The 17,673-nt window shown below is 40.2% G+C and overlaps 1 protein-coding gene across 2 annotated transcripts in view; it reads right to left on the reverse strand.

Annotated features, from left to right (window-relative positions):
* Positions 1–7,237, reverse strand: part of Mnat1 (MNAT1 component of CDK activating kinase) — a 158,587-nt gene extending 151,350 nt beyond the window's left edge. The window contains exon 1 of one of the 2 annotated variants that reach the window (XM_040742941.1): positions 6,997–7,233. In XM_040742941.1, coding sequence (XP_040598875.1) covers positions 6,997–7,085 — 89 coding nt within the window. In that variant the 5' untranslated portion in view covers positions 7,086–7,233. Of the gene's footprint in view, positions 1–6,996 lie in introns of both variants that reach the window. The other variant, XM_040742940.1, reaches the window with a different exon arrangement.
* Positions 7,238–17,673: the final 10,436 nt, after the last annotated feature.

Genomic DNA, 17,673 nt, shown 5'->3' on the forward strand with positions numbered 1-17,673 from the left:
AGAAACCCTGTCTCGAAAAACCAAAAATAAATAAATAAATAAATAAAATAAAATGTTGCTGGCACTGAGATGCAACTCAGTTGATAGTGCCTGCTTAAAATGCACAAATCCCTCAGCACCAGGTCAGCTGGATGTGGCAGTGTATCAATCAGTACCAGGTCAGCTGGATATGGCGGTATATCCCTGAAACCCTAGCATTTGACAGGTAGCAGCAAGTAGAAGCTGCAAGTCTTCCACAGCTTCGTAGGGAGTCCAGGGCAAGCTGCAATGCATGACACCATGTCTCAATAAACATAATAAATTAATTTTTTAAAATGTTGTTTACTGGATTGGGAAGATGGCTCAACAGGTAAGAGTAGTCATTGCACAAGAAAATAAGGACCTGAGTTCAAACTCCCAGCACCCATGTAAAAAGTCAGGTACTTCTACATGCCCTTGTAACCCTAGAAGAGAATGCAGGATGATGGCTGGAACTTGCTAGCCCCACCAGCCTTGCTTCAAGTTCAGCAAGAGACCCTGTCTCAAGAGCACAAAGTGGATTGCGATAGAGCAGGACCCTTGACATCTTCCTTAGGTTTCCATGCGTACACAGTTGAGCACACATCCACACGCATACACATGCATACATACCACATATATAAACACACACAAAACTAACATACACACACACACACACACCACCTATTTGTTTATCAATGTCAAAGACAGCTCCCTTGCTATCAATTGGGCAAAAAGTAAACATAGATAAGGAATTTGTATTTATTAACACCATATTCACTGACTTTTTTAAAAGGCATAACTCTGGCTGTCCTGGAACTTGCTATGTAGACCAGGCTGGCCTCAAAACGCATAACAATTCACCTGCCTCTGCCACCCAAGTGCTGGGATTAAAGGCAATAAGCCACCAACAACCTTCTGTAATTTTTTTAGATTTAATTGTTTTGCTATTTTATGTATATGAGTGTTTGGCCAGCATGTATGTCTGTACACCACACCAATGCCTGGTACCTGAAAAGGTGGTAAGATGGCATATGGGTACTGGGAATTGAAGCCTGGTCCTTTGCAAGAACAGCAAATGCTCTTAACCACTAAGCCGAATCTCCAGCCCCAGTAATCATTTTTAAAATATCAACTAAATACGACATACTTGACAATATCTGAAGCAATACTAAAATTTGAGCCTTGTTTGTTTAAAAACAACTTAATTATGGCAACAAAGTAAACACTATGGCATTACTTATGAAGAAACTATATCGAATACTATTTCAAGGCACTTATATTATAATTCAATGACTTGTTTACAAGAAAGGCCAAGTTAATCTCAGATGCAGCTTGTTTCAGATACCTGGAAGTAGAATTGCAGCTTCATTAAATATATATGAATCCACAATGCAGAGACACTGCACCATATTGATGGAGCCCTCATTAATTTCCAATGATGTAGCCACTATCATATTTATGTTCTAAAAAAAGAGGGATAGATAGTCATTTGCCTTCATCTCAAAATTCTTTTTTTTACATGTTTCAACTTTTAAATAAAAATCTAACACTCCAAAGAATTTCTACTGATGTTCATTAAACTTCACATTTTCTTTTCTATTTGCAGAGAATTCATATACATATTTGTACATATATAATGTATACACATGAAATATAATGATATACAACATGAAAATGAAATACAAGAAGTGAAGGTACGGCTGGGCCGTGGTGGCGCATGCCTTTAATCCCAGCACTAGGGAGGCAGAGGTAGGCGGATCTCTGTGAGTTCCAGGCTGGGCCTTGGGCCTCCAAAACAATACAGAGAAACCCTGTCTCGTAAAAACCAAAAAAAAAAAAAAAAAGAAGTGAAGGTACTGAAATTACTTCCTCTCAAAAGTAATGAAATTCATTTAGCCTTCTTGTCCCCTAATTGTAATTATAAAATAAATACTGACATTGTTTTCTACATCATAGGCTAAAGATAAAGATATGTGGCAAAGTGCAGCAATGGCCCACAAAACTATGGCTGAATGTTTAAAGTTTTTTTTTTAATTTTTATTTTATATGCATTGGTGCTTTGCCATGGGTGTCAGGTCCTCTGGAAATGAATTACAGACAGTTGTGAGCTGCCATGTGGGTGCCGGGAATTGAACCCAGGTCCTTTTGAAAGAGCAGTCAGTGCTCTTAACCACTGAGCCATCTCTCCAGCCCGAATGTTTAAAGTTTTGACAGTGTTTATTTTTTATTTAAACTAGCACCCTGAAAAACTAAATGTAAAGAGAGAATTAGTTTTAAGTAGATGAAATTTACCTTGAGAATATGCTATTTTCAGTTTATAGTACTTTCAACTTATACACAGAAAATACAAAATGCAACCTTCATAGGATTGTATTTAGCAAACATGATTAAAATTTAACTGAACAATCACCAACAAATGTATACACAAAAAGACTGGAATGGGCTTTCGTTTCTCTGTATGTCTGAAAAGAAGCGTGGGTGGAGTACAAGCAAGATTACTAAATCCCTTCTAACTTCTAATTAACAGGTCTTCCAATGTTCCTGTCAGTCCTGTTAATAAGCAGCACTCTGTAGCCTGTTCTTCTGTACAGATTTCCTCACTAATCCTGAGAGCCAAATCCAAAAGGCTCTTCCCTCCTCAACAGCTGATTTATACATGATTTATGCATTTGAAGCCGACCAAAATGTCTGTTCCCTTGGTGCTAACCTTCATCACTTTAAGATGTATCCACTAATCAAAGGCCCTTTTCCTAACCAGTTGGGTTGCAGGATTTCAAGCTTTTGTTTCTTCTTCTTGGGTCTCACTATGTAGCACTGGATAACCTGGAACTCTCTAGGTAGACCAGACTAGTCACAAACATAACAGAGATCAGGCCATGTGTGCTGGTGCACTCCTTTAATACCATAACTTGGGAGGCAGAAGCAGGTGGGTCTCTGTCAATTCGAGGCCAGCATAGCCAAGACTTCATTTAGAGACCCTGTCTCAAAAAGAGAGGGGGGAGGGAAAAAGAGAAAGAGAAAACAAAGTCATAGCGATCCACCTTTCTTTTTTTCCTTGATTTTATGTGTGTCTATGTTTTGCCTGCACTTATCTGTATGAGGATGTCAGATCCCCTGAAACGGGAGTAAAAGACATTTGTGAGCTGTGAGCTGTGAACCTGAGGCCTCTGAAAGAGCAACCAGTGCTCTTAACTGCTAAGCCATCTCTCCAACTGCCAATTACAAATTTTTATAACTAAACTTTCTTTGTAAAAATACAAACTAACTTCCTCTGAGTCACTTTATTGAGCTACAAACACAGGGGTTGGGGATGGGAAGGCAGAAACCATGCCTGCCATTCTTTGTTATATGACTAGCCTAGTAGTGTTTAAAACTATCTGAGTACAAGATTCACCTAGATAAGTAATATAAAGTATGGGTCTTTTCCCCCACCCTACCCAGAAAAAAATTATAACAGGGAACAGAAGTTTGTATTTTAAATAGGTACCCAGATGATTCTTTAATATGAGGCAAGTCTGAAAATCAATGACCTGGAAATTTTATTGAGTATACAAGAAAGCCTGCAAAAATATCAATTACTAAAGAGTAACAACTAATAAATTATTGTTGAACCTTGCTTTTTTGTCTTTGAAAACAGACTTAACACATTTAAAACTTGAAGCAAACTATCTCCAGGCTTACTTCTCATTAAATTACTTTCATTCCATATACCATTTTAAGCTCTACTTGCTAAGAAAATTAGGAAGCAAATTGCCAGACTCCTAAAACTTAAACCCACCAAAGCACTTTTTATTACGTTTATTTATTTACTTCGGGGAAGAAGATATGTCTCAGAGATCAGAGAATAACTTGCAAGAGCTGGGTTTTCTCCTCCTACTATGTAGCACAATTACCCATTGAGCCATAGTGCAAGCCCAAGAAACTATTTTTCTATAGAAGATAGGCAGTATCTCTTCATAGGTAAGAGTAACTCATTCTTAAATTTACTTGAACTATGCCTCATGTAATCCCTCACAATGACCCTGTAAGGTAAACGTAACTATTAATCCCATCCATAGAGTAAATGACTAATTTTCACTAAATTTACACATTAAATAGCCAATCTAGAATTGAGTCAAGAGGGGCTATTATAATACTTGTTAGATATACTCCATGCCCACTAAAGAAAGAAGTGATGAAAAAACAATTTTTTTTGTTTCTACTTGCAATCTAAAGGGCTAGGCAATTAATATGCCATTGTTTCAGGCTCTTTTTTTTTTGTTTTTACGAGACAGACTCCATTATATACAGGCAAAACACATGCAAAATAAACACAAAACGCAAAAAGTCCGAAAAGGTGTCCATCGTGTTAAAGACCTATGAAACGTTCTTATACCAAAGTTCCCTCCTGCAAATGCCCCAGTATCAGCACTTTGGAGGCCAAGATAGGAGATCTTGAGCCTGAAGTCAGCCTAAACTACCACCTACCTAGTTCAAGGTCATCTGACTTACAAAGCAAAATCCTGTCTCAAAAGGTGAGGGGGGGCTGGAAAGATGGCTCAGTGGGTAAGAACATTTGCTGTGTAAATGTAAGGACCTGAACTCAAATACTAGTACCCACATTAAAAACCTGGGCATGGCCTCAAGGGCCTGTAACCCGAGCACTATGAGGTACAGTTAACTAGTTCCAGGTTTAATGAGAAACCCTGTCTCAAAGGAATAAAGCAGAAAATGATACAGCAGGACATGGGGCATCCTCCTTTTGCCTCCATGCATATACCTACACAAGAATAAGAACACACACACACACACACACACACACACACACCACACACACGTTAGCATGGTAGCACACAGCTAATTAGTCCAGCACTCAAACTAAGGCAGGAATATCAAGAATTTAAGGTTGGCCTAGGCTACAAGACACATTCCTGGTCAACCTGGGCTATATAGCAAGACAATGTCTCAAAAAAATAGAAAAAAAGTAATAATAAGGACTGGAGAGACAACCCAGAGATGAAGAGCACTTGCTGCTCTTCCAGAAGACTTGGGTTCAATTCCTAGCATTCACAGGGCAGCTCACAACCATATGTAGCTCCAGCCCCAGGAGATCCAATGTCCTCTTCTAGCCTCTGGTGGCAATGCAAACACATCTATACATTGCAGGCAAACACCCACACACATACAATAAGTAAATAAAAGTCTTTCAAAGGCACATCAGTTATGCTTTACTGAGCATAGGTAGAAATCAAGTGTGTGGGGGGATTCGTGTAGCTGAAATTCACAATGCAGCCAATTCCTTGAGAGAGTCATGGAGAATATCCATATGTCTTCTAAACCCCCAAAGTTTTCTCCAAAGTTTTCTTCCCAAAGAGGGTGCTGTTTCATAATTTGCACACTACTATACATCACTTAAAATAAATGAACATCACTTACTAATTAGTCTCACCAACAAATGTATTAGTTAAATGTCCATCTGATAAAACTCAATACAAGCAACAATTCAGATATAATACAGAGGACAGAGAAACACAGTAAACAAAGCCAACTCTTCGGCAAACAAGATTCAGACTCTTCTGCAGGACAACACCATCACTAACTATCTAGTTTACAACAGAAAATAAATGGGAAGGCTATATCACAGACAGACAGACAGACAGACACACACACACACACACACACACAGAGTGGGGGCACTTTGGGACTAGCAAAAAAAAATGTTAAAAGCCAACAGTATTCCCTCACTTCCATTGTTCATACACTCCGACTGACTACCTTTACTGTATTTTTAATCTTAAATCATTCAGTCACTGCTACACTGCCTAAAGCAAAATAAAGGTTAATTAGGAAAAGGAACCGATTACGGAAATTAATAATCCTATCATGACAATTATAAATATAGCACATTATGCAATTTATGCCTAAAGACCTTGTCTATCACACTGTAATCTACCTTTCGTGAGAAGATTGAAACTATAGGAATATATGTGCTGAAGATTTTATAGTGCCTTTAATCTCAAACCACCTTTTACTAAACCACTTCACCATAAAACCGACAAACACTTTGATCAAATTTTGCACTTAATCTTGAAAATACATAAAACCAGCCGGGCGTTGGTGGCGCACGCCTTTAATCCCAGCACTCGGGAGGCAGAGGCAGGTGGATCTCTGTGAGTTCGAGGCCATCCTGGTCTACAAAGCGACTTCCAGGAAAGCCTCCAAAACAATACAGAGAAACCCTGCCTCGAAAAACCAAAAAAAAAAAAAAAAAAAAAAAACATAAAACCACTCTCTGCTTTCACCACCAAGCAACCAAGGGCACCTACTTCCTAGATCCACTTCCTGGGTTCCAGACTCTCAAGACCCACGTCCTGGGTTGTCTCAGGATCACTTCCTATGAAGAGGGAATGATACCCACATAATCTCACCATGCGATTGCTCATAGTGAAACGCTACAGCGCCTGGAATATAATGCAAACTCAATAAAAAGCCAACCATCACCTATTTCCCAAATAACGGCCTACAGTCTGTATTTTCTTCCTCCACACGATTAAAGTCCAACTGATTTCGTCAGAACACGTATACATACACAGCAGGATTTCCAATTAATTCATTCAATCAGCAGCAACAGTATACACCCAAAGTAAGTTTTCATAGCACTTCTCTTTTCAATTCGTAAGGAATTAAACACTCCAATCCCCCACATTTTCGGCCAGAGATCTGTCTGGAGTCTTAACTAACCTCACAAGGCGGCGTGGAAACAAGCCACGATTTTCCCTGGCCGGAAAGGCAGGTAAGAGACAAACTTTTGCGTGCCACAACCAAAACTCCAAGTTCAAAGTGGGCCAAAGACGCCCGAGGCCAGTGGCTACAGACCTTTTAAAGGAACGGCGCTCCCTTTTCCACACACCCCCCCCATCCGATGCTGACACTCACCCCACCCTTTTTCCTCCCGAGTTGCCTCCTAGCATCTCCCAGGACTGCCCCCCCCCCAGGAATCCGGGGTCTCAGACTCACAGAGTGTGTCCGCACACGTTCACCATCAGCTTCAACGAAGGGTTCCGGTATTTGGTGGTCTTACACCTGGGGCAGCCCTGATCGTCCATGGCGTCTCCTCTGCTTTGGCTTATCCCGGACGCAGGCTCCAGCCACTGCCACCTTCAAGCACCCCCAGACCCGACGTCAAGCAGACTCCTACCAACAGGCACTGGGCCGGAATGGTCCTTCGCCAAAGTGCACCGGCTGGAAGCGAGGCGCTGCAACACAAACGTTCCGGGAGCGTGTTCTCAGATCCGGGCGCTACAGTTACATCATAACCTTGGGTGAGCCAGGTCAGTGTTTTGGGATGGGAGAAGGGATACTTTTAAATTATACACCCGTTCCCTAATTACATTTTACTTGGAACCATCTCGTATAAGGAAGACAAATTCGTGTGTGATTTGGAAACATCCGCATGATTTCAAAGATTTATACTGATGTACAGACTAGTACTTTCAGAAAACTGGATAGCCTTTGTTGTTCACGTCTTTATACTTGTGTAATTGAAACATAATTTGATTCACATATATAGAGATTAGAAAAATGCTAAGTGCGGTGGCTCACACCTGTAATACCAGCACTTGGGAGGCTGAAACAGGAAATTGCCATGAGTTGGAGCCCTTACAGCCTGTATTAGGGAGACCCTGCCTGCAAAATAACAAGGTAAAGTCTATAAGTTCATGAAAGTTATCTAAACGCTATTCTTTGCACCAATAGTACAAAGTCTTACTAAATGTAAGAATACTTTTGTTGTTCAGGTTTTTTTTGTTTTGTTTGTTTGTTTTTTGCTTTTTTTTTTTTTTTTTGAGACAGAGTTTCTTTGTGTAGCTTTGGAGCCTGTCCTGGAACTCGCTCTGTAGACCAGGCTGGCCTGGAACTCAAAGAGATCAGCCTGCCTCTGCCTCCCGAGTGCTGAGATTAAAGGCATGGGCCACCACCACCCAACAAAATACTTTTTTTTTTTTTTGGTTTTACGAGACAGGGTTTCTCTGTATTGTTTTGGAGGCTGTCCGTCGAGCCTGGCCTCGAACTCACAGAGATCCGCCTGTCTCTGCCTCCCGAGTGCTGGGATTAAAGGCATGCGCCACCACAGCCCGGCCAGCAAAATACTTCTATAAATAATATCTTACACCTGTTCCTCACAAAGACCTTTCCCCCAAGACTGCCAGGCAGGCTTAATTGCACCACCTAACTCTCAAATATCTTTCCCCAATGAAAGACTACATTTACTTTCCAAAAATATTGAATAAAAGATTATTTTATAAAACAATTCAAGCCAGGTGGTGGTAGTGCACACCTTTAATCCCAGCACTCGAGAGGCAGAGGCAGGCTGATCTCTGAGTCTGAGGTCAACCTGGTCTACATGGTAAGTTCCAGAACAGTCAAGGTTAGGCAGAGAAACTCTGTCTCAAAAAAACAAAAAAGAAAAGAAAGGAAAGAGGAAAAGAAAAGAGAAATAATCCACACAACTTTATTTCAACAATCCCAAAATCTTCCAGCCTGACTCTCTTTGAGAGCCACACTGGCTGCATTAATAAGAAGACTTTAAAAGCTCTATTAGATAATGAACTATTGTTACTGTACAGGACACATCTTATTCATCTCCAAGACAAGGACTTATTGATACTTAATGAAGACTAAATGAATTAATAAATGGCCATCAAATAACAGTAGAATGTGAACACTGTCAGTGCCAAGAATTTCTTGTAATTACCTCCATCTAACTGAAATTCTGTTTGAAGTAAACTTGTTGACAAGGTTTTGTGGTTTGCTTTGTTTGCTTGCTTGCTTGATTTAATGAGTTGTGGTTTTTTTTTTATTCCGTGTGTGTGTGTGTGTGTGTGTGTGTGTGTGTTAATGTGTGTGTGTGTTAATGTGTATGTGTGTGTTAATGTGTATGTGTGTGTTAATGTATATATGTGTGTGTTAATGTCTGTATGTGTGTTAATGTGTATGTATGTGTTAATGTGTGTATGTGTGTTAATGTGTATGTGTGTGTATTAATGTATATATGTGTGTGTTAATGTGTATGTGTGTGTTAATGTATATATGTGTGTGTTAATGTGTATGTGTGTATGTGTGTTAATGTGTGTGTATTAATGTATATATGTGTGTGTTAATGTGTATGTGTGTGTTAATGTATATATGTGTGTGTTAATGTGTATGTGTGTATGTGTGTTAATGTGTGTGTGTATTAATGTATATATGTGTGTGTTAATGTGTATGTGTGTTAATGTATATATGTGTGTGTTAATGTGTATGTGTGTATGTGTGTTAATGTGTATGTGTGTGTTAATGTATATATGTGTGTGTTAATGTGTATGTGTGTATGTGTGTTAATGTGTGTGTGTTAATGTGTATGTGTGTGTTAATGTGTATGTGTGTGTTAATGTATATATGTGTGTGTCAATGTGTATGTGTGTATGTGTGTTAATGTGTGTGTGTTAATGTGTATGTGTGTGTTAATGTGTATGTGTGTGTTAATGTATATATGTGTGTGTTAATGTGTATGTGTGTATGTGTGTTAATGTGTGTGTTAATGTGTATGTGTGTGTTAATGTGTATGTGTGTGTTAATGTATATATGTGTGTGTTAATGTGTATGTGTGTATGTGTGTATGTGTGTTAATGTGTGTGTGTGTTAATGTGTGTGTGTGTTAATGTGCCACAGCACACATGTGGTGTCCAGAGGACAGCTAGCAGGAGTTGTTTCTCCACTTCTACGGTGTAAGTCCTGTAGACTGAACTTGAGTATTAGGGTTGGTGACAAGTGCCTTTACTTGTCACCAGCCCTGTTTCATGTTTTTGTTTTAATGTTATTTTTATTATTTATTTGAAAATTGCACACAATTTATTTTGATCAAATTCAATCTTCTCCCTCAACTCCCAGGTCCACCCTTACCCAGAACCTTTCTACCCAGCCAATTTTATGTTCTCTGTCTCTCTTTCTCTCTCCATCTGTCTCTCTGTCTCTTTGTCTCTCTCTCTCTTTCTCTGTGTGTGTATGCGTGTTGTCTCTTTATGCCCCTTCAATTTATGTTGGCCAACTACTCTCAGATTTGGGGCCTTCCCTGCAGTATACCAGTGATACCCCATCAAAGAAAACTGACTCTTCCTTTTCCAAAGTTATCAAATACCAATAGTTCCTCCCTAAGGGTGGGAGTATGTGTCCTCTTCTGTTTTATGGTTTGGTTTTTTATCTTGTTTTTGTTTTTGAGACAGCCTCTCATACTATCCTGGAAATTACTGTACAGGCTGACCTCTAATTCATGGCAGTCCTCCTGTCTCGGTATTCAATGTATTGAAATCCCAAGTGTGAAGCCCCAGACATCTCAGACAAGGTTTTCCAAATTAGCACATTACTTGAATACCAGCTGTGTCCAACCGCAGCCATTTTACCTCTCTACAGAATTTTCTCCTTTCAATAAAGACATAAAAGAAACAGTTCCACATCCTTTTAAAAACTGAACATAGTAGTCCTCCATAGGCTGAAAATAGAAATTAGGGTTTCCACATGTTATGGAAGGGAAAACATGACAAACAGCTACACACCACATTCTAGAGGACACAGGTTCTGATGGCTCACGGTTTGACATCAGTGTATAATCATCAGTGACTCACTTTATAGACTATATTCTCTCCTTGATCGTGACATTGTTCACCGATAAAAGTTAATCAAATCCAAGCTTACTAAAGTAAGAAACATGAAAAGCCGTGCTGGTCTGGAGGCCTGTCATCTGGCTCCTACTGACTATAAAAGTGCCACAGCAAACCTATTGCCAAAAGTGAAACTCTCCAAACCATAAAGGTCATTTTAGGATTTTAAAAGAGCAGCAAGCTTCTAGTGAATTAGTGTGGTCTCTGAGCCAAGACAGACAGACAGACAATTTAGTCAGTACTATGTGAAGATGGCACTGTTGTTTGGTAGCACAGGGAAGTCTTTGAAAAAGAGAACCACACTGTAAAGTGAATTGCTCTTCTTTCCCTTCAAGCCTTAAGATCAAGGAAAAGCAAACACTAAAACTTGTAGGAGGAATGTGCTAGCAACTTTTCCATTTGCCATGTAGGCAACTGCTAACAGAGAAGCCCAAGGACAACAGCTGACTTGGAACTCTATCAGACACTATGCTCCTAGAGATACACGCAGTAGGAAGTGCTGTTTATAGATGCGAGCCATGGCTTCGTTACTTACTAGTTGCATGATGACTCAAGCATTGGTTTTCCCAATAGTAAATTGAAGATAACCCTAGTACAGACTGAATGAGATAGTTCATTTGAAGTGCTTAATACTATATTGTGGTAGAATATTATTTTCATGTGTGTGACTTTTATGTATGCAGCATTTAACTTTGTGAAGCTGGTATTTCTTTGCCTGTCTAAAACACCTGGTGATCCTAAATAAAGAGCTGAAAGGCCAATAGCAAGGCAGGAACAAGGATAGGCAGGGCTGGCAGGCAAAGAGTATAAATAGAAGAAGGGAGGAAAAACAATAGACCAAGACAACAAGGAGAGGAGGAATTCAGGAGCCATCCAGCCACAGAGAAACAAGGAAAGTCAGATGTACAGAAGAAAGATAAAAGTCAAGAGGGGAAAGACAGATGGGTTCATTTAAGTTGAGAAAAACTGGCTAGCAAAAAGCCAAGCTAAGGCTGACCATTCATGAGTGCTAATAAGACTCCATGTGTGATTCATTTGGGAGCTGGGTGGCAACCCCCCAAAAGAGAAAAAAAACATGTTACTATACTATACCTGTTGACTCTCATTCGTAGTAATAATACATTTCCAGAAACATCAAAAAGAAGCAGTGTAACTCAGAAAAGAAGCATGACCTTCCTCCAAATCAGACAATTGTACTTGAGCCAAATTTTTCTAGCCTTTACCTCAATTTCCTTCTCCGCTTCATGATGATGAAATTTAATCATCACTTAGGCTTATGTAGCAGACTCAAAACTGCCTTGTACAAAATAGAAGGGTTGAAATGTATGCCGTCATCACTGACAGCTCAGTCACACGGGACAGCAAGAAAGCTTTCAGGAAGTATTGACAGCCCCAGACTTCTGATACTAGTGGAAGCTATGTGGGAAAACAACAAAAAACAAGCCTGTCAAGACAGCTACCTGAACCAATTAAGTACATCCTTGCTCTTGCCACATCTGCTAGCTCAAGTTAGCCATAAATCTACCTCCCTAGGCAGTGTTTTTTAAATGCAAAATTTCTTCCTTGCCCTAGGGCTATAGATGCTCATCAGGCTTTCCTTTTCAGGAGGGGAAGAACCAGGCTGTTTTGTCCCTTTGCTAGAGATAACATCTCTCCCCAATTCCTAAGTAAAGCATTCCCTCCAGCACAGCCTAAGTGCTCCTACTGAGCCTGGCCAGTAGGACGCAGGTCCTCAAACGTAAAGGTTGGCCTAAAGAACTGAACTAATTGGAGATCTACCCTGGAGTTGCTCAAACTGGCAGCAAGGAAAAGTAACAGTGCCTCTTTGAGGGTACTCAAAGATTAACTGTGACCCTTGGGAGCCAAGGATTCCCCTCCTGAGGAAAGTTTCTTTGGAAACTAAAGAAGGGGCACACGCCTTTAATCCCAGCACTTGGGAGGCAGGCGGATCTCTGTGAGTTCGAAGCCAGCCTGGTCTACAGAACGAGTTCCCGGACAGCCTCCAAAACAACAAAGAGAAACCCTGTCTCGAAAAACAAAACAAAACACAAAAAAAAAAGAAGACAAAGAAGAAGAAGATGATGATGATGATGATGATGATGAAGAGGAGGAGGAGGAAGGAAGGAAGGAAGGAAGGAAGGAAGGAAGGAAGGAAGGAAGGAAGGCAGACATAAGCAGAACAAGAATGGCAGGTCTTAGTCTACTCAGTTCTACTCCTGACCTTCACATTGTTCAGGATCTATTAGGGTTTGACTATAAAACATGCCTGTAAGCTCAAGTGATCAGTGCTTAGTCCCCAGCTGGTAGCACTATACAGAAAGGTTGAAGGAAGTAGGTCACTGAGAGCATTCTTTTGAAGATTAAACTTGGTCCCCTGAGACTTCCTTTCTCTCTGCTTCTTCTCCATCATGATGTGAACAACCTCTGCCACACGCTCCTGTGGTCATGATGGACTGGCCCAACCCAGGCCCAGAAATATGGAGTCAATTGAGCATGGACTGAACCCTCTACAACTGTAAGCCAACCCCCCCCCTTAAGTTGTTGGTGTCAAATATCTTGTAGAGTCATGAGAAAAGTAACTAACCCACCATCATAATTCAGTAAATTCATCCATATACTTAAGCCAATTCAATGAGCTTTGTGCTTCTGGAGAAAGCTGTATACCATCACAAAAAGGAAGGAGTATTCCTACACACCTAGGAGACCTCTAGAACAGTACAATCCATCATTTGTGTGTCTGTGTTTCTTCTCTGCAATGTGACCTGTGATAGAAAATTATGTTCAGGTGTGTGACTTCTGTTTATGCCACATTTGTTTAACTCTGTGAAGCTGTGGTTCTTTGCCTATCTAAAACATCTAGTGGTCCTAATAAAGAGCTGAATGGCCAATAGCAAGGCAGGAGCTAGGGTAGGCAGGGTTGGCAGACAGAGAGGATAAATAGAAGGAGAAACAAGGAAGAAGAGACTGAGAGAACAAGGAGAGGAGGTCTTCAGGGGCCAGCCACCCAGCCAGCCATGGAGTAAGAGTGAAAGTAAGATTTACAGAATAAAGAGATAAAAGCCCAGGGGGAAAGGTAGATGGATTAATTTAAGAAAAACTGGCTAGAAACAAGTCAAGCTAAGGTCAGCAAATAATAAGCCTCTGTGTATGACTTATTTGGGAGCTGGGTGGAGGAATCTCCAAAGAGTACAAAAAAGGCAAAAAAAGAGTAAACCAACAATAGTAACTCCTGGGACTCACTGGGTCCCCCTCTGCCTGACTTTCTATTAATCAGTATACTACAAAGGCAGATAACTTGGTCACTAAGAACTTATAAGCATTTGTCTGAGGCCCCCAACACAAATCTTAACTTTTCTAGCACAAATAGAATACCCTTTAAAAAGGATTCGGATTGTTTTGGTTTGAGAAAGTACTCATTCTAGAACAACTGACAATGGCCATCTAACCACATGAACATTTCAAAGTTGGGTTTATTTTGTTTTGTTTTGTAGCCAGATCTTGCCAGGTGACCCAAGCTGGCCTATAACTTTGGATCAATCCTCCTATGTCAATGTCCTGTCTTTTTTTTTTTTTTTTTTTTTTTTTGGTTTTTCGAGACAGGGTTTCTCTGTATTGTTTTGGAGGCTGTCCTGGAACTCACTCTGTAGACCAGGCTGGCCTCGAACTCACAGAGATCCACCTGCCTCTGCCTCCCGAGTGCTGGGATTAAAGGCGTGCGCCACCAACGCCCGGCCTCAATGTCCTGTCTTTTAACCACTCTCCAACTACCCATTTATGTATGTATGTAAATACAACCTCTGTTCCATATTTACTACTCAGTATTTCAGAAAACCCTCAAATGATCATGGCTCACGCATTTCCCACTCTGCTTCCTTTGCCTCTAATGAACCACTATCTTCACACTACGCATCCTTCAAAGCCTCAGCTAAAAGTTCACAAGGCTCTTATCCTAGATTGTATTCATTTATAAATACGTCATATCTTCCCCACAAGAATTCAGTGTCCTACAGAGTCAGAGCCTCAAGAGGTTCATCCTTCTTTAGTATCTAATGCAATACCTTATGCTTTGGCAGAACTCAGAAAATGACTGAGAGACGAATGATCCTCTAGGAATGCTCATTGCATAGGGACCACCTTCATTAAGTAGCAAAGGAGGAGGGGTGACTTTAGAATCCAATCTGCATTTGCTCTCTGAAAGAGGAAGAACCTACCAAGAAGCAAGCTATCTTCGTATAGCCAAAGTCAACTTGGAAATAGAGATTCCCACTCCAGGGCTGAAGAAATTAATTCTATGGGTAAAGCCTGCTGATGGAACCCATGTAAAAATGGAAAGAGAAAACTGATTCCACAGAAATGTCCTTTGGCTTCCACACATGAGCTGTATGTAGCACATACATACACCAACACATACTAACAAGAGTAATAATATATTTTTAATTTTAAAGAACTCAGCTTTCTTGGTAAAACAGAAAACCATAGGAACTTTAACGCAACATGCTATACTGAGCCAGCTTTTCTTCAAGACACTACGAAGGCAATAAAAGCTGCATGCTTTCATTTACTGTCTTCAGTTAGAGGGAAAAGACACAGATCGAGAATCGTGGTTTTAGCCTGCTCTTCATACTCACACAATCTCAGACTCCACTCTTCCGGTCACAACACAGCATGGCATTGCATACCAACACAACAGACTCAATGCTCTCAACATGGCTGAGGGATGAAATAGAACAATTTCAAAAACAATTTGATACAACCAGTACTCCAAGATAAACTTGACACAAAATCTAGTGTTCCATTCCTATGTCACTGGCCACGCTTGAATCTACCAGGAATTATGGCAGGGTTATGCTCTGAAGTTAAGCCTGCTCAAGAAATCCAAAGATTCCTGGTCCTACAGCCCAAAGGTCCATGGTTTCTATAGATGCACTACTGTAGACCTGACAGGGCCACTGGTGCTTATGTATGCACTTCGTACACTGGAGACAATATACAGAAGACATTCAAGAGCCAAATATGTTCTTTTGTAAGTCATGCACTATATTTGACTGATAATAGTTCTGAAGCCAACTCCTATGATGCCATAAACTGGCCAAAGGAATTTTAGATATATGGAACTTAAAGGTCTCCTATTTGCAGTATCAGTAGGAAGATAACAATAGTTTACAGAAGATTAACTGTGTGTCAAGTTCCTTTTGAAACGACTTATCTGATCATTACCATAACCTTCTCTACTTTTTATACTCAGGTAAATGTCAGAGTCAGGACTAAACCCAAGTCTAGCTAGCCTTAAACACACATCTTTTCCATGAAACCACACTGCTTCTCATCTACCTTGCTCTCATAAATACCCTTTTAAAATTCAAAATACCAAATGCAATATGGCCATCTAGATTGGGCTGCAAAACAGAAGATAGTAGAAAAATAAGTGAACTCCAAATAATAAAATCTGGAATTAATTAATAATTGTATATAATATGCAAATGTTAATTTGCTCATACACATGTACCCCTATAAGGTGTCAATATTAAGGACAAGTATGTGAAGGACAATAGAAATGTTCTTTACTATTTTTTGTGACTTCTCAGTAAATCAAAAGTATTTCAAAATAAAAGGTGTATTTAAGTCAGGCAGGGGTGGCGCACGCCTTTAATCCCAGCACTCAGGAGGCAGAGGCAGGCAGATCTCTGTGAGTTCCAGGCCCGCCTGGTCTACAAAGCTACACAGAGAAACCCTGTCTAGAAAATCAAAAAAACAAAACAACAACAAAAAAGTATATTATGGGCAAAAAAACAGCAAGAATATTTTGAAACTCAGATATTATCCTGAACTTGATAGCTATCTACCAAAGATGTCACTTCTAGTTTCATCATATTAGAATAGTATTTTTGGAAGAAAGAAAGATAGATAGGCAGAAAGAAAGAAAGAAAAAGAGTTAAGGTTAGTGAGATGGCTGAACTGGAAAAGGCACTTGCCAATCCTGACCACCTGAGTTCAATCCCCAGCGTCCATTTGGTAGAAGAAGAAAATCAGAGAACCAAGTCCTCAAAATTGGCCTCTGACTTCCATACAAGTATCACGGCTGCCATGTACGTACACACACACACACACACACAAATAAATAAATATTTTAATAGAAAGATCAGGTTCTGTATCGAATATCTTGGCTAACCAACAATAAAATAAAGCCTGGTAGCAAAAAATGAAAACCTTACCAAATTAATGTGACAGCAGGTGACCCAAACAGCTGCTTTACAATATGCTGAAACAGGCAGTTATGACCAACTGGGAAGCAGAAACAACACAAATCCACCCTGAAGTAGAGGCTAGGGGGAGGCTTTTAACTGTTAGAATTTTGAGCAGGAGCGGCCACAGACAAATCCAGCTGACCCACAGTAGCCACAGAGATAGACAGACTCATCCTTTCTGCGTTAAGACATAATGCAAACCATGAAGGAAAGAACCCCAACCAATGACAGCAACACATTCCACCCCATACTTCAGCCTCAAAGCCTGAGACCAGTCTTCCATTTGTCCCCATTGCATGGCAAGGGCTGCTGATCTTGTACTGACTTCCAAGATGCCTGCATATAGAGATGGCATCTTCCTAGACCTGTCACCTTCAAAGAGAAACTATTTATCCATCCTAGCACCACGCTGGTGGAGGAGGACCTATTGGTGCACGTATTTGGAGTGTTTCTAAGGTATGTAGACTAGTGTTTGAAGACCATTATAACTTAATGCTTAATTCTCTTCCACACTACTTAACGAGGATAACCATCCAGTTTCATTTTCTATATGCTTGTTATCGGGTTCATCTCAGTAAGGGTTTCCAAGCCTTCTGGTAACTTTTTCTTTCTTTCTTTTTTTTTTATGTTTCTTGCTTTTGTCATCTCTGTGGGCTACACACACTGCTTATTTCAAGGTTTTCAAGCAGTTCTCTCCCTCCGGAATTTCCATTACCACCAAGGCTTTTCTCTCAGGACATTTCTTACTGGTGTTC

The sequence above is a fragment of the Mesocricetus auratus genome, unplaced genomic scaffold, assembly GCF_017639785.1.
Source record: "Mesocricetus auratus isolate SY011 unplaced genomic scaffold, BCM_Maur_2.0 Super-Scaffold_15014, whole genome shotgun sequence".
Taxonomy (NCBI): domain Eukaryota; kingdom Metazoa; phylum Chordata; class Mammalia; order Rodentia; family Cricetidae; genus Mesocricetus; species Mesocricetus auratus.